Source organism: Ornithorhynchus anatinus, chromosome 1, assembly GCF_004115215.2.
Source record: "Ornithorhynchus anatinus isolate Pmale09 chromosome 1, mOrnAna1.pri.v4, whole genome shotgun sequence".
In the NCBI taxonomy this organism is placed as follows: domain Eukaryota; kingdom Metazoa; phylum Chordata; class Mammalia; order Monotremata; family Ornithorhynchidae; genus Ornithorhynchus; species Ornithorhynchus anatinus.
The window spans coordinates 128863093-128888570 of record NC_041728.1 but is presented as its reverse complement, the minus strand read 5'-3'; the positions used below and the strand labels follow the sequence as shown (position 1 = coordinate 128888570).

General features: G+C 46.1%; 1 protein-coding gene across 1 annotated transcript in view; it reads left to right on the top strand.

Annotated features, from left to right (window-relative positions):
• Positions 1–25478, top strand: part of SAG (S-antigen visual arrestin) — a 54534-nt gene that overhangs the window by 11118 nt on the left and 17938 nt on the right. The window contains exons 4-10 of the mRNA XM_029069585.2: positions 1179–1372; positions 2520–2579; positions 5601–5674; positions 7182–7317; positions 7860–7944; positions 15923–15995; positions 22051–22188. Coding sequence (XP_028925418.1) covers positions 1179–1372; positions 2520–2579; positions 5601–5674; positions 7182–7317; positions 7860–7944; positions 15923–15995; positions 22051–22188 — 760 coding nt within the window. The remainder of the gene's footprint in view (positions 1–1178; positions 1373–2519; positions 2580–5600; positions 5675–7181; positions 7318–7859; positions 7945–15922; positions 15996–22050; positions 22189–25478) is intronic.

Below are 25478 nucleotides of genomic sequence, written 5' to 3'. Positions count from 1 at the left end.
CTTTGAAGATGGGGAGAGTAATTCTCTGTTAGATATGAGGAGGGAGGATGTTCCAGGCCAGAGGCAGGACGTGGGTGAGGGGTCGGAGACGATATAGATGAGATCGAGGTACAGTGAGAAGGTTAGTATTAGCGGAGTGGAGTGGGCTGGGTTGTAATAGCATAGCAAGTTGAGGTAGGAGGAAGCAATAAATGCTACTGATGGATTTATTGTTGTATTTGAGGGGCTTGGGGCAAGTACTACCTGCTGTGCTGGGAAAGGCTCCCTGTTAGAACCAATACTAGTATAAAAATGAGAAACTTTCCCCCCTTTCCCTCTGCTCCTCCCCCTCTCCCTTCCCCTCAGCACTGTGCTCATTTGTATATATTTTTATTACTCTATTTATTTTATTACCCTATTTATTTTGTTAATGAGGTGTACATTCCCTTGATTCTCTTTATTGCGATTAAATTGCCTTGTTTTTGTCCATCTGTCTTCCCCGATTAGACTGTAAGCCCGTCAGTGGGCAGGAATTGTCTCTATCTATTGCCGAATTGTACCTTCCAAGCGCTTAGTACAGTGCTCTGAACATAGTAAGTGCTCAATAAATACTATTGAATGAAACTTTCCACATCATTGTCTCCAGAGAGGTGTTCGATGATCCTCCTATCCCACAGCCCCAGCTGCTGAGAGCAAACCATTCACTATCCCCGGGGGGGCAAGGTCCACCTTAGATTCCCGTAAGTCTCCTGAAACACTCTATGATTTACCTTTAGAGTGGCCCCTTTTGGCTCACAAGCCCAAGGCGATAAAAGAGGTGGAGAGTAAGATGGAGGTGGAGGTGGACAGCAAGGATACGCCGCATTTCCACCCGCTGTGTTCGACCTCCAACTACATCTACAGAGCCATTATTGGGGCGGAGAGAGACCGCATGACCCTATAATAAACATTTTTGCAGGGAATCACCATTTTCATGTTTGACGAAACCCAGGCGGCGAGGTTTCAGCCCCCTCGGTGCTCAAAGGCCAATCAGACAAACTAATCCCCTTCACGCCGAGCATCACCCCGATGGGGTCACAACAGCTGAAGGACAGTGACGTTGGTGGCCGGTCACCCCTTTTCAGTCATCCGACAGCCTTGCCCTGACTGAGGGACAGCTTGCTTGAGTGGAAAATGCTTTTCTCGTCTCTTCTCTCTAGTTTACGTGTCCCTGACCTGTGCGTTCCGCTACGGCCAGGAAGATATCGATGTGATTGGTTTGACCTTCCGGAGGGATATCTATTTCTCTCAGACCCAAGTGTATCCTCCCGAGGAGACTGTAGCCACTCCCACCAAGATACAGGATAGTTTGATGAAGAAACTGGGGAGCCACGCTTACCCGTTTGTTCTCCAGGTCAGTGCCTCAACCCTGACTCAGGCCAGCTTTTCCATCATAATAATAATAATAATGTTGGTATTTGTTAAGCGCTTACTATGTGCAGAGCCTTATTCTAAGCACTGGGGTAGATACAGGGTCATCAGGTTGTCCCACATGAGGCTCACAGTCTTCATCCCTATTTTACAGATGAGATAACTGAGAGAAATGAAGTGACTTGCCCTGGCAGAACTGGGATTCGAACCCATGCACTTTGACTTCCAAGCCCAGGCTCATTCATACTCCCAACTGTAAGCTGCCAGATGGATAGGGGAGAAGAAATGATCCTCCAGTTGATGTCTGGTTCGTCCACTTAAAGGCAAAGAAGCAGCGTGGCCTAGTGGATAGATCACGGGCCTGGGAGTCAGAAGGATCTGGGTTCCAATCCCAGCTCTGCCACTTGTCTGCTGTGTGACCACGAGCAAGTCGATTAACTTCTCTGGGCCTCAGTTCTTTCATCTGTAAAGTGGGATGAATACCGTGAGCCCCATGTGGGACGTGGACCGTGTCCAACCTGATGAGCTTGTACCTGATTAGTACAGTGCCTGGCACACAGAAAGCACTTAACAAATACCATTAAAAAACAAAGCCTCAGTGGAGAGAATTGTATCAGAATAAAACGGGGAGATTCACTTGGGATTAGATTTCTAGTTCAGCCGTACAGAGAAGCAGCGTGGCTCAGTGGCGAGAGCCCGGGCGTGGGAGTCAGAGGCCATGGGTTCTAATCCTGGCTCCGCCACTTGCCAGCTGTGTGACTTTGGGCAAGTCACTTAACTTCTCTGTGCCTCAATTACCTCAGCTGTAACATGGGGATTAAAATTGTGAGCCCCATGTGGGACATCCAGCTTGTAACCCCTCAGCGCTTAGAACAGTGCTTTGCACATAGTGAGTGCTTAACAAATACCACCATTATTATTATTATTATTTATTCATCTGGGGCTTCAATTTCTCTGTTGATAAAATGGGGAAAAAAGTATCCCTTTCACCCTAGAATGCACGTTTACGATGTTCTTTGTGATTTTGGAGGAAAAGATGTGCAAAAAGGAATTGTCATCAATACTCACTTCAAGTTGCAATGTTTATTCCCCTGAGAAAAGCTATAATCTTGCTTTTTTGGTCTCACTAGTTTCCTGACTACTTGCCTTGCTCCGTTGTGCTGCAACCAGCTCCTCAAGATGTGGGCAAGGTAAGGTGACTATGATTTTATGGAACAAGTGAAACCACTTAACCTCAAAAAATCCTGCTCTATCTGATTCGGTCTTGTGCAAAATGAGGAATAAGCATTCATTCATTCATTCAGTAGTATTTATCGAGCGCTTACTGTGTGCAGAGTACTGTACTAAGCGCTTGGAATGGACAATTTGGCAACAGATAGAGACACTTTTAATAGGTTAATATTATCAGTTTTGAGTTGAGGAGAAGAGCACCTAAGGAATGAAAATTGACTCCCAGACTGAGCCCCCCTTTCCCTCTGCTCCTCCTCCCCTCCCCATTCCCCCTTCTCCCTCCCTCTGCTCTTCCCCCTTCCCCTCCCCACGGCACTGTGCATATTTGTATATATTATTTATTACCCTATTTATTTTGTTAATGATGTGTATTTATCTACGATTCTATTTATCTTGATGATGTTGTTTTGTTTGGTTCTCTTTTGCTTTGCCATCTGTCTCCCCCATTTAGACTGTGAGGCCGTCATTGGGCAGGGACAGTCTCTATCTGTTGCTGAATTGTCCATTCCAAGCGCTTAGTACAGTGCTCTGCACATAGTAAGCACTCAATAAATACGAATGAATGAATGAATGAATGAATGAATGAATGCCCTCAGTAAACTGAGAAGCAGTACACCGGCCTGGGAGTCGATAGGACCTGCGTTCTAATCCCGGCACTGCCACTGGTCTGCATTGTGACCTTGGACAAATCACACTTCTCTGGGCCTCAGTTACCTAGCCTGTAAAATGGAGATTAAGCCTGTGAGCCCCAGGTGGGACAACCTGATTACCCTGTATCTACCTCAGTGCTTGGTACAGTGCTCGGCACGTAGTAAGTCCTCAAAAAATACTATTAAAAAAAAAAAGCAGAGCCCCTCCCTTCCCCAGATCTGGACCCACTGGAACTGTGACCCTCAGCCACCTGGGACTGAGGCAGAATTTCCAAATTTCCCCTGCATAAGGAACATCAAACTGTGTCCCTCCAGCCTCACCACCCTCTCTGTAGCAGCACAACATTTCACAGTAACTTCGCCTCCTCTCCAAGCCAAGATCCCTTCCCCTCCAAATAGTGTAAACGCACCTTCCTCCTGGAATTCTTCCTAGAATGATTCCCAACACCCCAAACCATATCAGCCCAACAGCCACCCTTAATATCTGTTTCCGTGCCCATCCTCACCCTCTATATATATAAAATATAAGTATATTCAATTGAAAATTCAATATTTCACTTGATTTATTCTATCTTATCCTAGCATACTTGCTCCACTACTTATTTTAATCTTGTTCTTCCTTTTGCTGGCAGCTGGCACCTTTATTTACTTGTAAATAATTTTGTATATCTGCTTCTCCCCTTCCACTAGGATGCAAGCATCTAAAGTGCAGAGAACGTGTTTTGCTATTTTTGCCCTTCCCTAAGCGCTGAGTACAAGGCTTCGCACTCAGTCAGTACCGCCGATTGATTGAGAGGAGAGGCATGAGGGAGAGAGCATCTCCTTTAGAAAGGCCCATTAAACTATAAGCATGGCTCAGTGGAAAGAGCACGGGCTTGGGAGTCAGAAGTCATGGGTTCTAATCCCGGCTCGGCCACTTGTCTGCTGTGTGATCTTGGGCAATTCTCTTTACTTCTCTATGCCTCAGTTACCTCATCTGTAAAAATGGGGATTAAAAAATGAGAAAATGGGAGCCCCACGTGGGACAATCTGATTACCCTGTATCTACCCCAGTGCTTAGAACAGTGCTCTGCACATAGTAAGCGCTTAACAAATGCCATAATTATCATTATTATTATAAGCTCTCTATGGTCAGGGAACACCTATCAACTCTGTTATGTTGTACTCTCCCAAGCTTAGTACACTGCTCTGCACACAGTAAACGCCCAATAAATATGAGCGATTGATTGATTAAGCATTTCCACTGGCTCACTCGCCACGTTCTAGAGTTCTGTTTTGGCTCGGGAAGCCCGGGGTCCCTCAGAACCTGAGATCCCCAGGCAAAGCCACCCCACAAGCTTAAGCCAAATTCACTCCACTCCTCCTCCTCCTCTCCCTGCTCCCTATTTCAGAGGGGCGGCCACAGGTCTGTCAAAAAAGAAGTGGCCAGAAAGTCTCTTCATGGGAGGACTGCAGGGAGGGTCAAATTGTCCTATGGGCTACTGAACAATAATAATAATGATAATGATGGTACTTAAATGCTTAAGCTAAGTAGGGGAGTAGATAGTTTGGACACTGTCCCTGTCCCGTAAGGGTCTTCCAGTTTGAGTAAGAACAGATAGCGTATCCCCATTTTACAGATGGAAAAAATTGAGACCCAGAATGATTAAATGACACACCCAAGACCACACAGCAGGCAGTGACGGAGCTGGGATTTGGACCAGGGTCTCCTGACTTCCAGTCCTGTTCTCTTTCCACCAGGCCACTCTGATCCCATCCCCTCCTGTTTAGCCTGACCCGCTTCCAGCTCAGCAGTGCCGCTGCCTCTTCACCCTAGCCAGTAATGCGTTAGATTGGGTCAGGTGGGTTACGGTCAGGTTGAACCCAGAAATGGATGAAGGCCGGTGTAGCCTGAGCCTTAAATTTACTGTTACTTGCAGGCCTTAACCTCGCTCATGACAGGGTTTCCTGCCCCTGTTATCTTCTCTCCCTCCCCCTTTTCCTCTTCCTGTAACTCCTCTCCTTCCTCATTCCCGCTACACAGTAGATACTATGTCACACGGCTTGGGCTCAGCCAGTTCCCCAGGATGTTTCAGGCAAGCTTCTGTAAGCAACGTAATGAAGGGTCTTATCGGGGTCATCATCGAATTAAGACCGTAACCACATTATAACCGAACTTTACCGTATTTACCAAAAAATGTAAATTCTCTTTTGAAATACTTCACTATAAAACATAAATATGTGAGGATAAGGTCACGTTTAATATTCCACAGGAAGGAGGGAAAAGTGAAATCCGCGTTCTAGGACATTAGGATCTCAAAGTTCTCTGTCTCTCTTTTGGTCTCCTGACAGTGCTGCGGTGTGGACTTTGAGGTTAAAGCGTTTGCTACAGACAATGCAGACGAGGAGGATAAAACTTCCAAAAAGTAAGACTGTGGTTGTGGGACTATATGTGGGTAGAGAGAAAGGGAGGTGGGTCCTTTAACCAACATTGGATTAGGTCTACCATTTTTGGATTATGTCCATCATTTCCCCCTAATTTAAAGACTGTTCCTTTCTTGAGGAAAATGAGTGAAGTCCCAGTGCCATGGGACACTGACCAGCCTCAATTGGCCAGTTCATGTCCTAGGGTGGTTTTTTTTTTATTGTATTTGTTAAGTACTTACTATGTGCCGGACATTAGGAGCATTGTGGCATAGTGGAAAGAGCACGGGCTTTGGAGTCAGCGGTCATGGGTTCTAATTCCAGCTCTGCCACTTGTCAGCTGCGTGACTTCGGGCAAGTCAATTCACTTCTCTGGGCCTCAGTTACCTCATCTGTCAAATGGGGATTAAGACCATGAGCCCCACGTGGGACAACCTGATTAGTTTGTATCTACCCCAGCGCCTAGAACAGTGCTTGGCACATAGTAAGCGCTTAACATCATCATCATCAGACACTGCATGCACTGGGGTAGATACAAGATCAGGCAATCATCATGCAGCTATGAACTAAGCACTTGGGAGAGTACAATATAATAAAATAACAGACACATTTTTTGCCCAAAATGAGTTTACAGTCTAAAGGGGGAGACAGAAATAAATATAAATAAACAAATTATGGATATGTACGTAAGTGTTGTGGGGCTGAGGTTGGGATGAAAGAGCAAATTCGAGTGATGCCAAAGGGAGTGGGAGAAAAAGAGCATAGTCAGTGAAGACCTCTTGGAGGAGATGTGTTGGACACAGTCCATGTCCCACATGGGCCTCACAATCTTAATCCCCATTTTACAGATTAAGTAGCTGAGGTACAGAAAATTTAAGTGATTTTCCTGAGGTCACAAAGCAGACAAGTGGCCAAGCTAAGCTTTCCCTTCTCATTCTTTCCTTGTCCTTCACTTGGCATTTATAGAAGCAGCATGGCCTAGTGGCAAGAGCATGGGCTTGGGAGTCAGAGGACCTGGGTTCTAATCCCAGCTCCACCTACTTTTCTGCTGTGTGACCTTGTGCAAGTCATTTAACTTCTCTGGGTCTCAGTTACCTCATCTGTAAAATGGGGATGAAGACTGTGAGCCCCACATGGAACAACCTGATTTCCTGGTATCTACTCTAGTACTTAGAACAGTGTTTGGCAAATAGTAAGCGCTTAACAAATACCATAATAATTGTGATTATTATTTATCAACCTGGGAAAAACAATATTTAGAACGTCTAAAAAGCGAAAAGTCATCTCCTCCTCACTGGGCCTTTTAGGTGCCGAGGCTGAAGGCAGGAAGGCTCTCCGCCCTCCAAGGACATCATGCGGTCCTGCCTCCCTCGGATTTGTTCCATAGAAACACCAACAGAGAGGCAGGGAGAGGAGAGGAGTTTGAAGGTAGTGGCCAGAGATGCTAATATTCAATTTCTGGTCTTGGCCAGAGATACTAATATGCAATTTCTGGTCTCTCTCTCCCAGGAATTCTGTGCGCCTGCTGATCCGTAAAGTACAACATGCCCCAGCTGACATGGGACAGCAACCCCGGACGGAAACAGCCTGGCAGTTTTTCATGTCTGACAAGCCACTGCATCTGACAATCTCTCTCAGCAAAGAGGTAGTTAGTCCAGTCAGGGGATTCATTTACTTTTCACTTGAGCATCTGATTTCTCCAGCCCCAACTCTAAGAGAGGGTTAAATCTAAATTAGTGCTTCCCAACCTTGGTCAGTGGGAAGCATTTAGGTTCCGGGTACTGCTTCTTTGATTTCACCATGCAGGCTCCTGAGTTGGGTAGGGTATAATGGAGTCAAAGATGGCAGCATGGTGAAACACCAAAGTCTTTAGTTGGGAAGTTCTAGTCAGAGCTAACTCGCAACTAATCACACCTCCCCAAATGGGCAGGTAGGTAAGAGTGACAGGGGGCTCAGGACAACAGTAGGACCCCACTTAGGACCCTGGAGGGCTAACGTCCCGGCAAAGCATGTGAAGATTTAGCGAAACCCGAATCGAGACCAAAAAGAGAGTTTGAAAATATTTGTCGGCTTCTTTCCCGGCTGGTGTTTTTCTCTGATGCTCTTGGACAAGGCTGTCATCGTTTTATTACTCAGCCCGGCTCCTGAATTAAAGTAGACACTGACTCACGTATCCATCCTTTCTAGATCTATTTCCATGGTGAACCTATTCCTGTCACAGTGACTGTGAACAACAATACAGAGAAGGTGGTGAAGAAAATTAAAGTGTCAGGTATGACTTTGGAAAGGCGATGGACAGGGACCTTTAAGATTTCTTAATCTCATCCTCTCAGCAGAGTTCCAGGTGTAAAGGTGATGGACAAGGACCTTTAAGATTTCTTAATCTCATCCTCTCAGCAGAGTTCCAGGTGTTAAAAGCTATTTCTATGTCACTTTTGTGAGCAGATAAAAACTGAAAATTCACTTCTTGGCACTAAGAAGTTACTTAGAGCTAAAAGTTACATGACTGCTACAAGTTACACGGATGCATCCAATTTTTTTTAAAACGGTATTTGTTAAGGGCTTACTATGAGTTGAGCACTGTTCTAAGCCTCGGCATAGGTTCAAGTCAATCAGGCCGGATACAGTTCCTGTCCCCCACGGGGCTTTCAGTTTAATCAGGAGGGAAAACAGGTATCGAATCCCCCTTTTGCAGTCGAGGAAACCCAGGCACCGAGAAGTTCAGTAACTTGCCCAAGGTCTTACAGCAAAAAGTCATAGAGCCTGGATTTGAATTTGAAGATAAGCAGCGTGGCTCAGTGGAAAGAGCACGGGCTTTGGAGTCAGAGGTCATGAGTTCGAATCCCGGCTCGGCCACTTGTCAGCTGTGTGACTGTGGGCAAGTCACTTAACTTCTCTGGGCCTCAGTTACCTCATCTGTAAAATGGGGATTAAGACTGTGAGCCCCACGTGGGACAACCTGATTCCCCTGTGTCTACCCCAGCGCTTAGAACAGTGCTCGGCACATAGTAAGTGCTTAATAAATACCAACATTATTATTATTATTAAAATGGGGATTAAGACTGTGAGCCCCACGTGGGACAACCCGATTCCCCTATGTCTACCCCAGCGCTTAGAACAGTGCTCGGCACATAGTAAGCGCTTAATAAATACCAACATTATTATTATTTGAATCCGGGTTCTCTGGTTCCCAGTTTGATATTTGATCCTCTAGGCTACGCTGCTTCCCATTTTTGCAACAGCAGTTCATTCAGTTATTCAGTTCATTTAATAGTGTTTATTAAGGACCTACATTATGCAAAGCACTATTCTAGGTGCTTGAAAAATCACAAGGATGACAATTAGACATCATCATCAATGGTATTTGTTGAGCGCTTCTAACATGTAGAGCGCTGTACCGAGTGCTTAGGAGAATACAATACACCGGAGTTGACAGACATGTTACATGCTCACAGTGAGCACTAGACAAGTTCTAGACATGATCCCTGATCCCCAGGGATTTCACAATCTAAAGGTGGGGAGGTGGAGAGAGGGTTGACACTGAAGAAAGCAGTGAAATTACAAAAACAACACAAAACTCATGGACAACGATAAATACAATTAAACAGTAGGCCATTGCAGCTAGAAGAACAAAGTTTCAAACTCTTCGCAGTTGAGGTAGAGCTGTTCAAGTCAGCAGACACAATTCATTCAATAAATCATATTTATTGAGCACTCACTGTGTAAAGAGAACTGTACTAAGCGCCTGGAAAGTACAATTCAGCAAGAAATAGAGACAATCCCTGCCCACAATGGGCTCACAACTGTCACAGTGGGGACACAACCGTGACTGTGTCAATAGTCACAACTGCAGCCTCATCCACAACCTTCCCAACTTTCTAAAGGTTGAGAAGACAACACAGCCACTGTTTCTACTGTAATGGCTGGAGAAAGGGTTGCTGATACTGTGGCATGGGGACCGAATAACCTCTTTTTTGGGCAGCAGGCTTGGTGGTCCATTGATAAATCAAGTAATCAATTGTATTTCATGAGTGCTTACTGTGTGCAGAGCACTATACCAAGCGCTTGGGAGAGTGCAATATAACAAAAATAACAGACATTCCCTGCCCCACAAGGAGCTTACAGTCTAGAGGGAGAGACAGTCATTGATATAAATAAATTAAGGACGTATAAATAAGTGCTGAGGGGCTGGGAGAGGGGAGAGTTATGGCAGCATGTCAGGGTGATGCAATAGAGAGTAGAAGAAAAGAAAATGAGGGCTTAGTCAGGAAAGGCCTCTCGGAGGAGATGTCCCTTCAGTAAGGCTCTGAAAGTGGGGAGAGTAATTGTCCGTCAGGTATGAATAATAATAATAATGTTAGTATTTGTTAAGCGCTTACTATGTGCAGAGCACTGTTCTAAGCGCCGGGGTAGACACAGAGGAACCAGATTGTCCCACATGGGGCTCACAGTCTTAATCCCCATTTTACAGATGAGGTAACTGAGGCACAGAGAAGTTAAGTGACTTGCCCACAGTCACACAGTTGACAAGTGGCAGAGCCGGGATTCGAACCCATGACCTCTGACTCCAAAGCCCGTGCTCTTTTCACTGAGCCACGCTGCTTCGGAGGGAGCGTGTTCCAGGCCAGAGGCAGGATGTGGGCGAGAGGTTGGTGGCTAGATAGACGAGATTGAGGTGCAGTGAGTAGGTTAGCTCTAGAGGAGTGAATTGTAGTAGAAGAGCCACGAGGTGAGTTAGGACGTGGCAAGGAAAAGTTAGGTGATTGAGTGGCATGGACTGGAATAGCATCCAAAAGATTTAAAATTAGGCTGAATGTATGTCCTTGATTAGCCAGGACTTTCTGAAATCAATCAAGATTGATTCAGATTGTTTGAGAAGCAGCACGCACGGCCTAATGGGAAAGGCACAGGCCGGGGAGGCAGAGGACATGGGTTTGAATCCCGGCTCTGCCCCTTGTCTGCTGTGTGTCCTTCTCTGCTTCTCTGTGCCTCTGTTCCCTCATCTGTAAAATGAGGATTCAAACTGTGAGCCTTAATGTGAGACAAGGACTGTGTCCAACCTGATTATCTTGTATCTGCCCCAGGCCTTGGTAAAGTGCCTCGTGCATAGTAATTGCTTAACAAATTCCATTTTTAAAAAAATCAATGGCATTTATTGAGTAGTTACCAAACACTGCTTGGGAGAGTACAACCTAGCAAAACCTAAGTTCCCTCCCCTCAAGGTTCTTATGATCTAGTGCTATAATCTAGCACTTACTATCCAAGTTTCTGGTCCCAGGTATAATTAGTCCTGGACTCCCTCTGAATTTGGCAGGTAGCTTGGAGATCTCCCCTTCTTTCTTCACCACACCTCCTGGAATTGGTCACTCTCACACGTGCTGTAGGAGTGTTTATAGCATCGCATCATCAGTTTGCCACATGGGAAAGGTTTTCTCAACAATATCTGTTTTGACCTTTGTAAAATATGAGCAACTAAACCATAGACATAATTCATTTATTCGTTCAATCGTATTTATTGAGCACTTACTGTGTGCAGAGCATGGTACTAAGTGCTTGAGGGAGTATAATATAATCATAAACTGACACATTCCCTGCCCACAACGAACTTACAGTCTAGAGCAGGGGAGACAGACATTAATATAAATGAATAAATTATAGATATGTACATAAGTGCTATGGGGCCAGAACAGTGGATGAACAAGGGGCTTAGGGTGACACAGAAGGAAGTAGGAGAAGAGGAAAGAGGGGCTTAGTCAGGGAAGGCCTCTTGGGAGGAGATTTGCCTTCAATAAGACTTTGAAGAGGAAGAGAGTAATTATCAGTCAGATTTGAGGAGGGAAGGCGTTTCAGGCGAAAGGGAGGATGTGGGCAAGAGGTCGGCGGTGAGATAGAGGTACAGTGAGAAAGTTAGCATTAGAGAAGTGAAGTGTGCGGTCTGGGTTGTAGTAGGAGAGTAGCAAGGTGAGGTAGGAGGGGGCAGGGTGATGGACTGCTTTAAAGCTAATGGTGAAGAGTTTTTGTTTGATGTGGAGGTAGATGGGCAACCAGTGGAGTTTTTTGAGGAGTGGGGTGACATGTCCTGAACATTTTTATAGAAAAATGATCCAGGCAGCAGAGTGAAGTGGATTGGAATGGGGAGAGACAGGAGGCTAGGAGGTCAGCAAGGAGGCTGATGCAGTAATCCAGGCAGGATAAGTGATTGTATTACTGCGCAGGACATCCAAGTAGAAATGTCTTGAAGGTAGGAGGAAATGTGAGACTGTGGAGAGGGAGAGAGATCAGAGCTGGAGATGAAGATTTGGATATCATCCTCGTAGAGGTGGCAGTTGAAGCCATGGGACCAAATGAGTTCTCCAAGGGAGGGGATCCAGAAGTGAATCTTGAGGGAGACAGAGGAGCCCATGAAGTAGACTGAGAATGAATGGCCAGAGAGATGAGAAAAGCCAGGAGAGCACAGTGTCAATGAAGCCAAGGCTGGATAATTTTTTCAGGAAAAGGGGAAACAGAGTCAAAGGCAGCTGAGAGGTTGAGGAGGATTAGGATGGAATAGAAGCCGTTGGATATGGCAAGAGGGAGATCATTGGTGATCTTTGAGAGGGCGGTTTCTGTGGAGTGAAGGGGAAGCCAGATTGGAGAGGGTCAAGGAGAAAAATGGAGGAAAGGAATTTGAGACAGTGGGTGTAACAATAATAATAATAATGTTGGTATTTGTTAAGCGCTTACTATGTGCAGAGCACTGTTCTAAGCGCTGGGGTAGACACAAGGGAATCAGGTTGTCCCACATGGGGCTCACAGTCTTAATCCCCATTTTACAGATGAGGTAAGTGAGGCACAGAGAAGTTAAGTGACTTGCCCAAAGTCACACAGCTGACAAGTGGCAGAGCTGGGATTCGAACCCATGATCTCTGACTCCAAAGCCCGTGCTCTTTCCACTGAGCCACGCTGCTGTGTAGATAACTCCCTCAAAGAGTTTGGAAAGGAATGGTAGGAGGGAGATGGGGTGATAACTGGAGGAAGCCGTGGGGTCCAGGGAGATTTTTTTTAGGATAAGGGAAACATGGGCATGTTTGGAAGCAGTGGGGAAGAAATTACTGGAGAGGGAATGATTGAAGAAGGGTGTTAGGTAGGGAAGAAGGGAGGGGGCAAGTGCCAAGGAATGGAATTGATAAGGTGCCAAGGAATGGAATTGGTTGTTCAGGTGGAGGAGGTGGAGTTTGAGAGGAGGCAGGAGATTGCCTCTAGAGATACTGCTGGGAAAACTGGGAGAGTTGAAGAGGGGGCAGGAGGGGGGAGGACCTGAGGAGGGGCAGGGGAGATTTTAGGTAGATCACACCTGATAGTGTCAATTTTCTAATAAAGTAGGTGACCGGGTCACTGGGGGCAAGGGATGAGGGACTTGAGGAGTAGGGGGCCCGAGAAGGGAGTTAAATGTCAGTAACAGCTGGTGAGGGTGATGGACATGGGTGTCAGTAAGGGTGGAGAAATAATTTTGCCAGGCAGAGGAGAGGGCAGAGTTAAAGCATGCAAGGATAAACTTGAAATGGACAAAATTGGCCTGCTATTTAGATTTCCACCAGCAGCACTCCGTGGCTCGTTCACAAGAGTGAAAGAGGCATAGCAGGTGATCTAGGGCTGTGGGTTAGTGGTACGAGATCGACGGAAGGATAGGGGAGCGAGGGAGTTGAGTTCAGTAGAGAGGGTGGTGTTGAGAGTGTCAGTTTGGTCAACAAGGGAAGGTAGTTTGGATATGGAGGCTAAGTGGGGCATGATGAGCTGAGAAAATTGGATGGGGTCTAAAAATCAGAGGTCTCTGTCGGGGAACGGTACAGATTTACAGGGAGGAGGTGCATGGGAGAGAAGACAAGTGAGGAGGTTGAGGTTGAAATAGAGGGATTTCAGAGTTGGTGAGGGTAAAGAATGTGCAGTGACTACAGATGAGATCGATTGTCTGTCCAAGTTGGCGAGTGGGCAATGTGGGGTGGAGCAGGAGGTCAGTGGAGTTAAGGAATGATGGAAGGTGGGCAGCAGAAGGATCATCAGAAACTTCTCTGTGGATATTAAAGTCCCTAAGGATCAATGTGATATGGAGAAAGAGAGAGGGAATGTGAGAAAGGACTCAAAATGCTTAAGGAAATTGGAGGTTGGGACCTGGGGGGCGGAAGATGACCGTTACTAGAATCTGGAGTGGGTGGTAGAAGCAGATGGTGAAGCCTTCGTAGGAGGGTAAAGAAAGGGATGGGGGAGGTGGAATGGTGCAAAAGTGGCACTGGAGGGTGAGAAAGAAGCCAACACCTCCTCCTTTCCCAGTGAGTCTGGGGGAGTGGGAAAAGGTGAGCAGCAGGGGAGACCATGTCTTCTGAAGAGAGCCAGGTTTCAGTGATGGCGAAGAGGAGCAGTGACGGAGAAAGGAACATATCAAGGATGAAGGGAAGCTTCCCCATGATGGGGCGGGGGTCCTACAAGCTGCGTATAGTTGAGGCTGTTCGGATGGGTTTTGGGGGAGGGAATGATGTAAAGGGTGGGGAGGGCCGTGGCAGTTTCAAGAAGGGCAATATTGTCAAGAAATGAGATCTCAATCAGTTGTATTTATTGAGTGTAACAATATAACAGGCACATTCCCCGCTCACACTGAGCTTACAATCTAGAGGGGGAGACATACGTTAAATACATACTTGCTGTGGAGCTGGGAGGGGGATGAATAAAGGGAGCAAGTCGGGGTGATGCAGAAGGGATTGGGGGAAGAGGAAAGGAAAGCTTAGTCAGGGAAGGCCACTGAACTAAACTCTTGGGAGAGTTCAATACAACAGAATTGGTAGACACGTTCCCTACCCAAAGCAAACATACGGTTTCAGTATGCTGCTCTTACCGTATTCCTGGAGTGTCCCAAGATGGATGCTACTCCTTCATTGCATTTGGGATTTATGAAAATATTTAGCCCAAGGGTTACTCTGAGGGTTTCTCCAAATCCAAGGGATGCAGAAATCAAAGTCAGGAAGAGGCCCTGGACCATTGGTTTGATAAATAGTTATGGGTTCTATCCCCAGATCCATTATTGCCTTGGGGAATCGGTGCCCTCATTGCTGATTGTCAGGTTGTTTCTGAGAGAAAGAGCATGGCCTAGTGGAAAGATCACAAGCCTGGGAGTCGGAGGACCCAGGGTCTAATCCTGGCTCTGCTATTCAGGCAAGTCACTCAACGTCTCCGGGCCTCAGTTCCCTTATCTGCAAAATGGGGGTTCAATTACTGTTTTCCCTCCTATTTACCACTGACTTTAAAGCACTCACCTTACCCTCTCCTATCTCACCTCACTATTCTCATACTTCAACCCAGCCTGCACACTTGGCTCTTTTGACACCAACCTACTCACTCTATCTCAGTCTCCTCCATCTCACCACTGACGTCTCACCCACATCATGCCTCTGGCCTGGAATGCCTTCCCTCTTTGTATCCGACCCTACGATTACTCTCCCCACCTTCAAAGCCTTGCTGAAGGCACGTCCCCTCCGAGGACTTCCCTGATTAAGCCCTCATTTCCTCGTTTCCCACTCCCTTCTGCATCTCCCTGGCTCCCTTTACTCATCTCCACAACACTAATGTATATATCATTAATTTATTTATTTATATTAACGTCTGTCTTCCCCCCTAAACTGTAAGCTCACTGCGGGCAGGGAGTATGTCTGCTATATTGTTGTGTTGTACTCTCCCAAGCGCTTAGTACAGTGCCTTGTACATAATAAGCACTCAATAAATATGATTAATTGATTGATACTTATACTGTGAGCCCTATGTGTGACCTGATTAGCTTATATATCACCCCAGTGCTTAGTACCAGGCTTGGCACGTAGTAAACATTTAACAAATACCATAATTATTTCTTTGGCATCATCACTGGTGACATGGGAAAGATAACCCTCCTCCCTTTGGGAAGTAGTGAGCCCTTTAAGCATTTGGTTTCAAGGTGAAGGACCCCATCCCTGTCTTCAAATCCTATTTTATCAGTGCAGGATACTATGGGAAACTCCTTGTCTCCATAGAGAACTAGGGCCCTGGTTGAAAGGAGCTAACCCTCCCCCCGAGCAGGGTCAGGTTTCACAAAGTGCCGAGTATGTGCAGAGCCCTGTACTGATTGCTTGGGAGAGTACAGTAGAGTTAGTGGGCATGATCCCTGACAGAGGAAACAGACTCTAATGAAATAATTTCCAGATAAAAGTGAAATTATTTACAGGAATGATTTTCCATCTCTCTTTCAGTGGAACAAGTGACCAATGTGGTCCTATACTCCAGTGATTATTACGTAAAACCAGTGGCCCTGGAGGAGACACAGTGAGTTGCATCCTAAACTTCCTTTTTCTTGCGCCATTTCCTACTTCACGTTCCCCTTGGACTCATTTTAGTGAAAAAATACAAACCAGCTAACAACCAACTTCCTATATTTCGCTTCCTCCTCCTTCACTCATCTCCCAGGAGGAAGAGCAAATCTGGCGTCTTCATTGTATTTTCACGGTACCAGGACCTCCCTCCACCCAGGGCAAATGGACCAAATGTATAATAATAATAATACTGGTGTTTTTTAAGCACTTACTATGTGGCAGACACTGTACTAAGTCCTGGGGTGGATACAAGCAAATTGGGTTGGACACAAGCCCCATCCTGCATAAGGCTCATGGTCTCAATCCCCGTTTTATAGATGAGGTACCTGAGGCCCAGAGAAGTGAAGTGCCCAGAGTCACACAGCAGACTTAATGGCCCAGTCGGAATTAGAACCCATGACATTCATTCATTCAATCATATTTATTGAGTGCTTACTCTGTGTAAAGCACTGTACTAAGCGCTTGGGAGAGTACAATATAACAACAAACAGCCACTTTCCCGCCCACAACAAGCTCACCTTTTGACTTCCAGGCCCGTGCTCTATCCACTACGCCATGCTGCTTCTCTTCCAAAGCTGGGTCTGGTCCCAGAGGAGATTCACTCCTGGACAGTCTGTTATATTGTGATATTGCACTCTCCCAAGTGCTTAGTTCAGTGTTCTGCACATAGTAGGTGCTCCATAAATATGATGGCTTGATTGACACAGAGTGATTCAGGAGTGGAAGCAACTCCTGTTGGTTCGGAGCAGGGAGGAGAGTTCGCTCTGCTAGTCCCTCACACAGCAGCCCCCACCGAGGGCATCCACTGCAGACTGAGTCAAGTCGGAGACTGCAGTCTTCTGTCTCTTAACCCCTCCTTCTCCCTCTCCTCCAGCCCCAAACCATTGGGCGTTCTGGAAAATCAATCCAGTCCAAAGAAGGAAAAGGGCAAGAAGGAGGAAAGGGTCTGGAGCAAGATTCATTCATTCAATCATATTTATTGAATGCTTACTGTGTGCAGAGCACTGTACTAAGCACTTGAAAAGTACAATTCAGCAGTAAAGAGAGACAGTCCCTGCCCAAAATGGGCTTACAGTCTAGAGGCCGGGAGACAGACGTCAAAACTAGTAAACTAAAGGCGTTGGGTCAAAAACAGACAAAATAGGAAACACTGCTTTGCCCACGAGGAACACATGCAAATACATTCCTGCAGTAAGGGTTTGGGGAAATTACAGTAAAGGACATGGTGCTATCATATAGCTTTTAGAGAAGCAGCGTGGCTCAGTGGAAAGAGCCCGGGCTTGGGAGTCAGAGGTCATGAGTTCTATTCCCAGCTCCGCCACTTAGCTGTGTGACTTTAGGCAAGTCACTTAACTTCTCTGGGCCTCAGTTACCTCATCTGGAAAATGGGGGTGAAGACTGTGAGCCCCATGAGGGACAACCTGATCACCTTGTAACCCCCCAGCGCTTAGAACAGTGCTTTGCACTTAATAAGCGCTTAACAAATACCAACATTATTATAGCTTTTGAGACTTTTGATTAACTTTTTCACTCGTTTCTGGCTCAACAACTAATCTCAAAGTACCCATTAATTCGAGTGCAACAACACCTAGAAACTGGGTGTCTCTCAACCTAAGGGATTTGGATCTAACCCACTGAGAGAAATTGCTAAAGCTAAGTGGGATGCATTTTAACAGAGTTGGATTAGAAAGAAATACACCTACTTTTCTCCCTCTGGACTGTCAAGCTCCTAATGGACAGGGAACATGTGTGTCAACTCTGTTACCTTGAACTCTCCCAAGCTCGAACATGTGACTTAAATGCAGTAGTGGAGAAACAGCTGGACCTCATTATTTCATTTCTGCTGTTAGTTCATTAGATGCCCTGGGGTCTGTCTTTCACAAAAAGCAATAATTTATACATGAGAGGAGTAAGGGGCTTGAATTTTCTCCTGTTTCCATACCCCCCACGAAGCTGGCTGTCAAATTGACTTTTAGGATGGAGACGCGAAGGCTACTGGACTCTAAGAGTCTTTCAAAAATGCCCCCTTGATGATGGGAATGGAATGATTTGGGAGAAATTCTTGAGGGCTCATCATTGCTCTGTGTGAAGATGCAGCCAAACTATGCTTTGTCCCGAGAAACTCAAATGACCCCATTTGATGTCCCTAGCTAGTATTTAGCAGCCCCGGCTTTGCTTTCCTTTTTTGAGAAGTCCTGCGGGCTTGAGCCCACGTTAACACCTACTATTGACATTATTTTTTGTATGGTGTTTGTTAAGTGCTCACAGTCTCAATCCCGTTTTACAGATGAAGTAACTGAGGCCCGGAGAAGTGAATCGACTCGCCCAAGATCACGCAGCTGATTAGAATAGGACTGGGATTAGAACCCAAGTCCTCTGACTCCCAGGCCCTGGCTCTATCCACCAGGTCATGCTGCTTCTCCGACACTTGAACGGGGATTTTGCTAGAGGGGGCAACTTCTAGCCGCTAAAGATTTCCAGCACCACAGCCAAATGAGCCTGATAGGGGCACATCTGTGGAATGGGCTTCACTCCCTAACTCCTGGGACCAGGCTCTCTGTCCCGGGCCAGACTGGTAATGCTCACAGAAGCAACTTTCCCTGCTCAGAACCATCCTGGAGAAATGGAGGACTTTCAGATTGCCTCACCTTTGCTTTCCGCTCCCAAATAGCCTAGATATTTTTAAGAACAAGATGAGAATCAGCATGTCCTAGTGGATAGAGCATGAGCCTGGGAATGGGAAGGACCTGGGTTCTAATCCCAGCTCCATCACTGGCCTGCTGTGTGACCTCGGATGAATGACTTAACTTCTCCGTGCCTGAGTTACCACATCTTTAAAATGAGGATTGAGTCTGTGAGCCCCATGTGGGACATGGACTGTGTCCAACCTAATTAGACTGTATCTATCCCATTGCTTAGTACAGTGCCTGGTACACTGTAAGCACTTAACAAATATTTTTATTTTACAAAAAACGATGGATAATGATCTGTATCTTAATTGTCAGCTCTGGGTGGGCAGGGAAAACCAAAGCAGGACAAATTCATTCATTCCTTCATTCAATAGAATTTATTGAGCGCTTACTATGTGCAGAGCACTGTACTAAGCGCTTGGAATGTGCAAGTCGGTAACAGGTAGAGACAGTCCCTGCCCTTTGACGGGCTTACAGTCTAATCGGGGGAGACGGACAGACAAGAACGATGGCAGTAAATAGAGTCAAGGGGTAGAACATCTCATAAAAACAACAAATCCCAGGGTAGTATGCTTCAACGATTGCTGATGAGGATGGTGACTCGGGGAAAAGCTGCGCAGGCAGGCTCGATGGTTGGGAATCACAGATCCGCTAATCCCACCAGCCCTATAACAACTCTGAACCCTCTCCCGGACCATTAAAAGATGCCCTTGGACAGGGTCCTTTATGACTTTGGCAATCTGTTTTGTAAAAAGGTGCAGTGACTGTTTAACTCACATTCACACTTTTCAACCACTCTTTCTAATGAAGATGGGGAAGCAAATTCACTACCCAATTAGGGTCACCCACTTCTTGAAGTCCAAGAGGATTAGAAGTGGACACGAGGTGTTGCCTCCATTTACAGAGAAGGAGCATGAGTCAGAGGCCCCGGGTTCTAATCCCAGCTCAGCCACTTACTTTCTGTGTGACCTTGGGCAAGTCTTTTGCTTATCTGTGCCTTAGTTCCCTTATCTGCAAAATGGGAATTCAGTACTCCTTCTCCTCAACCCTGCCCCTACTTAACCCTACTTAACCCTTAACCCTCCTTAATCCTAATAAACCCTACGGAGTTTATTTTATCCCTGCTAGGCTCCAGGGCTGGGATGGAAGTACCTCTTGCCCCCGGGCCTAGAGGCCAGAGCAGGTGAGTCCCAGCACAGCCAGTTTGGAGAGGGGATGGGTACCCAGGTGGGAAACGGACTGGGACCACTCTGTCCTCTGTCACTACTGCCTGAGTCCCACAGAACTCAAATTCTAATCCTGCTCGACCACTTCCCTGCTTTGTGACCTTGGGCAAGCCACTTCACTGTACCTCAGATTCCTCATCTGTAAAATCAATCACTTGTATCTGTCGTGTGCTTACTCTGGCAGAGCGCTTGGGAAAGTATAATACGACAGAGTTGGCGGACTAGTTCCCTACCCCTAAAAGGGTATTCAGTACCTGTCCTCCCTCCTACTTACACTGTGAGCCCCATGTGGGACAGGAACAGTGTCCAAACTGATTGTCTTGTATCTACCCCAGTGCTTAGTACAGTGCTTTTCCTATAGGAAGCACTTAACAAGTACCATTATAATAAAGTTGGTATTTGTTAAGCACTTACTATGTGCAGAGCACTGTTCTAAGCGCTGGGGTAGATACAGGGTCATCAGGTTGTCCCACATGGGGCTCACAGTTTTTATCCCCATTTTGCAGATGAGGTAACCGAGGCACAGAGAAGTGAAGTGACTTGTCCACAGTCACACAGATGACAAGTGGCAGAGTTGGAATTCGAACCCATGACTTCTGACTCCCAAGCCCGGGCTCTTTCCACTGAGCCACGCTGCATTATTATTGCTGCTGGCTCTTTCTAAGTCAGCACCATGGCGCCCAGTTACAGCGATAGCACCGTGGTAAAGATGGCGAGCCCTCTCATCCCTCTCCCTTTTCCACTTTCTTCCCCCCACCTTCCCTTCTTCTTTTCCATTTGTCCCCCCATGCTTCTCTTCTTCTCCCCTGTTCCTCTCATCCCTGTCCCTTTATCCTTCTCCTTTTTCCCCTACAAGAGATCCCTAATTTTGCCTGCCTCTATACCTCTCCAAAGCCTTAGCCTGGCCCTGCCTTATTAGTTAACTTCCTAGCTAGCATTGGCACTATGAGGACCCAGGTGGATTCATTTTTTTCACTCTGGTACTGAGTCCCAGATGCTAAAATTGGTTTGAGATATTTTTCCCCAAATGTTTCACCTTAGAGCTGAAGAGCTATAAAATGAGTCCCAGATTGGTAACTACAACTATGTGGACAATTACTATCTCATTCATTCATTCAGTTGTATTTATTAATAATTATGGTATTTGTTAAGCGCTTACTATGTGCCGAGCACTGTTCTAAGCGCTGGGGTAGAAACAGGGGAATCAGGTTGTCCCACGTGAGGCTCACAGTCTTAATCCCCATTTTACAGATGAGCGAACTGAGGTGCAGAGAAGTGAAGTGACTTGCCCAAAGTCACACAGCCGACAGGTGGTGGAGCCAGGATTAGAACCCACGACCTCTGACTCCTAAGTCCGTGCTCTTTCCAGTGAGCCACGGTACTGTTTGCAGAGCACTGTACTAAGTGCTTGAGGGAGTACAATACAACAATATATAGGCACATTCCCTGCCCACAACAAGCTTACAGTTTGGAAGGGACCAGTACAATACTAATACTAAACAGTAGCAAATGATTATTTCAGTCACTTTAAAGATTGTTCTATTGTCTCTGGGAGTGTGAGGAATCATTATTGAGTTTTATTATCTCTTCTTTTTGATCCGGTTTATCAAGAGATGGCCCTGAGTGAAACCAAACAGGTTGTGCCAATAATTAATAGCTTGTTTACTCGTTTTGTTCTGTTTCGTTGTCTGTCTCCCCCTTTCTAGACTGTGAGCCCATCGTTGGGCAGGGATTGCCCCTATTTGTTGCCGAATTGTGCTTTCCAAGCGCTTAGTACAGTGCTCTGCACACAGTAAGCGCTCAGTAAATACGATTGAATGAATGGATGATTGAAGTGCTTCTGACCATGTTTCATGAGTTTTGAAAATATTTGAATTTTGTTGCTGGCTTGTTTCAATTTCATCTGGCCATTTTCCAGTCCTTTTAAGATTCTGTAATTAACAAGCATTTTAATGGGCTGTTGTTTTTATGTGGTTCCTCGGTGAATTTATGGCCATTTGGTGAATGAATGTTTCTGAATGGAGGGTTGAGTGATCTAATCGGGGCTTTCATCTAATTTACTTATTAGACTGAACTGTACTTTCCTTTCCAGGGTAAAGATTCAGCCCAACAGCAGCCTCACAAAGACACTGACACTCATTCCCTTGCTGGCAAATAACCGAGAAAGACGAGGCTTGGCTCTAGATGGAAGGATAAAACACGAAGACACCAATCTAGCCTCCAGCACCATGTAAGTTCTTTTGGCTTGGCGAGTGAGTCAGAACTGTACCGTGAGAAGAAGCATGGCGTAGTGATAGACCATGGATGTGGGAGTCCTGGGTTCTAATCATAGCTCCACCACTTGTCTGCTGGGTGACCGTGGGCCAGTCGTTTCACTTCTCTTGGCCTCAGTTATCTCATCTGTAAAATGGGGATTGGGACTGTGAGCCCTACGTGGGACAGAGACCGTGTCCAATCTGATTTGCTTGTATCCATCCCGGTGCTTAGTACAGTGCCTGATACATAGTAAGCGCTTAACAAAGACCCAAATTAAATAATTACTGGGAGAAGCGTCCTTTATATAACACTAAAAAATAATCAATCCACAGTGGTATTTATTTCCCATCACCGGAGACGGCCCCACCGTCCTTCCTGTCTCACAGTCCCGTGATCTCGGCATCATCTTTAACTCCTCTCTCTCCTTCAACCCACATATTCAATCCATCACTGAATCCTGTCGGTTCCTCCTTCATCACATCACTAAAATCCACTGTTTCCTCCCTATCCACTGCCTTTACAACTATGATCATATTAATACGACCACTTAGTCTATCCTGCCTTGATTACTGTATCAGCCTCCATGCTGAACTCCCTGCCTCCTGTCTCTACAGTGGAGTCAGTACTTCCCTCTGCTGCCCGGATCATTTTTCTACACAGACATTCAGGCCACACTGCCCCATTCCTCAAGAACCTCCAGTGGTTGCCCATCCACCTCCACATCGAACAGAAACTCCTTACCATCGGCGAGAAGCAGCATCGGCGAGACGCAGCGTGGCTCAGTGGAAAGAGCCCGGGCTTGGGAGTCAGAGGTCATGAGTTCGAATCCCAACTCCGCCCCTTGTCAGCTGTGTGACTGTGGGCAAGTCACTTCACTTCTCGGTGCCTCATTTCCCTCATCTGTAAAATGGGGATTAAGACTGTGAGCCTCATGTGGGACAACCTGATTACCCTGTATCTCCCCCAGCACTTAGAACAGTGCGCTGCACATAGTAAGCACTTAACAGATACCAACATTATTATTATTATTACTATTATACAGCTCAGGCCTGGGAGTCAGAAAGTCATGGTTTAATCCCGGCTCCGTCTCTTGCCTGCTGTGTGACCTTGGGCGAGTCACTTAACTTCCCTGTGCCTCAGTGACCTCATCTGGAAAATGGGGAGTGAGACTGTGAACCCCATGTGGGACAGGGACTGTGTCCAATCTAGCTTGCTTGTATCCACCCCAGCCTTTAGTACAGTGCTTGTCAAATAGTAAGTGCTTAACAAATGCTATAATTATTATTAAGAGAAAAGGGGAGCTTAGTCTGGGAAGGCCTCCCGGAGGAGATGTGCCCTGAGCAAGGCTTTGAAGGCAGGGAGAGTAGTTGTCTGTCAGATTTGAGGAGGGGAGGGTGTTCCAGGCCAGAGGCAGGACATGGCCTAGGGGACTGCGGCAAGATAGGCGAGATGGAGGCACATTGAGAAGGTTAGCATTGGAGGAGTGAAGTGTGTGGGCTGGGTTGTAGAAGAAAGGTAGCAAGGTGAGGTAGGAGAGGGCAAGGTGGTGGACTGCTTTAAAGCCATCGGTGAGGAGTTTTTGTGTGATGTGGAGGTGGATGGGCAACCACTGAAGATTGTTGAGGAGGGCGGTGGCGGTCCTGAACGTTTCTGTCGAAAAATGATCCGGGCAGCAGAGTGAAGTATGGACTGGAGTGGGGAGAGACAGGAGACTGGGAGGTCAGCAAGGAGGCCGATGCAGTAATTCAGGAGGGATAGGATATTTACCACTTAGCTCCCTATTAAAATATTTAATTTTTATTTATATTGGCTACTAAGTGGTCACGTTTTCGTCTGTCTCCCCCGATTAGACTGTAAGCCCGTCAATGGGCAGGTATTGTCTCTATCTGTTGCTGAATTGTACATTCCAAGCGCTTAGTACAGTGCTCTGCACATAGTAAGCGCTCAATAAATACTATTGAATGAATGAGTGATTGCATTAATGTAGCAGTTTGGATGGAGAGGAGAGGGAGGATTTTAGCCATGTTGTGAAAGTGGGACCGTTAGGATTTGGTGACAGATTCAGTATGTGGGTTGAATGAGAGAGAGGAGTCAAGGATAACGCCAAGGTTACGGGCTCATGTAGATTTCCCCTCCCCTCAGGAGCCTCCAGTGGTTGCCCATCCACTTCTCCATCAAAAAGAAAATCTTACTCTCGACTTCAAAGGACTCATTCACCTTGCCCCCTCCTACCTTATTTGGCTGCTTTTCTTCCTCAGCCCAGCCTTCACACTTTGCTTCTCTAGTACCAGCCTGCTCACTATGTCTTGATCTTGTCTATCTTGCCACCGACCTCTGGCCCACATCCTGCCTCTGGCCTGGAACACCCTCCCTCTAAATATCCGACAGACGATCATTCGATCATTCATCCTCCCCACTTCAAATCCTTATTGAAGGCCCATCTCCTCCAAGAGCCTTCCCTGACTAAACCCTCATTTTCTCTTCTCCCTCTCCCTTCTGCATCACCCTTGAACTTGTATTTTCACCCTTTACTCTCCCTTCCCTCAGCCCCCCAACGCTTATGTACATATATGTAATTTCTCTTTTTGAAGGCACATCTTCTCCAAGAGGCCTTCCCTAGCTGGACTCTCATTTCCTCTTCTCCCACTTGCTTCTGTGCCACCCTTTCACTTGGATTTGTTCCCTTTATTCACCTCTCCCTCAACCCCACATCACTTATGTACATATCTGTAATTTATTTATTTGTACTGATGTCTGTCTCCCCGTCTAGTCTGTAAGCTCACTGTGGGCAGGGAATGTTAAGTTGTTTTCTCCCAAGCACTTAGAATAGTGCTCTGTACATACTAATAATAGTAATAATGTTGGTATTTGTTAAGCGCTTACTATGTTCTAAGCGCTGGGTAAGTGTTCAATGATTACGATTGATTGATTTATTGAGATACGGTGGAGTCAGTGTAAATGTGATAGCCCAAGTAAGAATTCTATGGGTTTAATGATTTTTGGAAATGTACTTGCAAGACTTTATTGAACTCTAATTTTTAAAAAACTAGCTGAGATCTCCAAATTTCAGTTTAACCTTTCCTAAGGTGTAGGGGGTGGGGTAAGAAAAATACTTTAGTTGTGCTCTCTTGGAGAATTATTTGTAGTTCAGGACATTAAGTCCCCAGTTTGAGTCTCCAGGGCATCAATTGGTCAATCAGTGGTATTTATTGAGTACTTACTGTGTGCAGAGCCCTGGACCAAGAGCTTGGGAGGGTACAATAC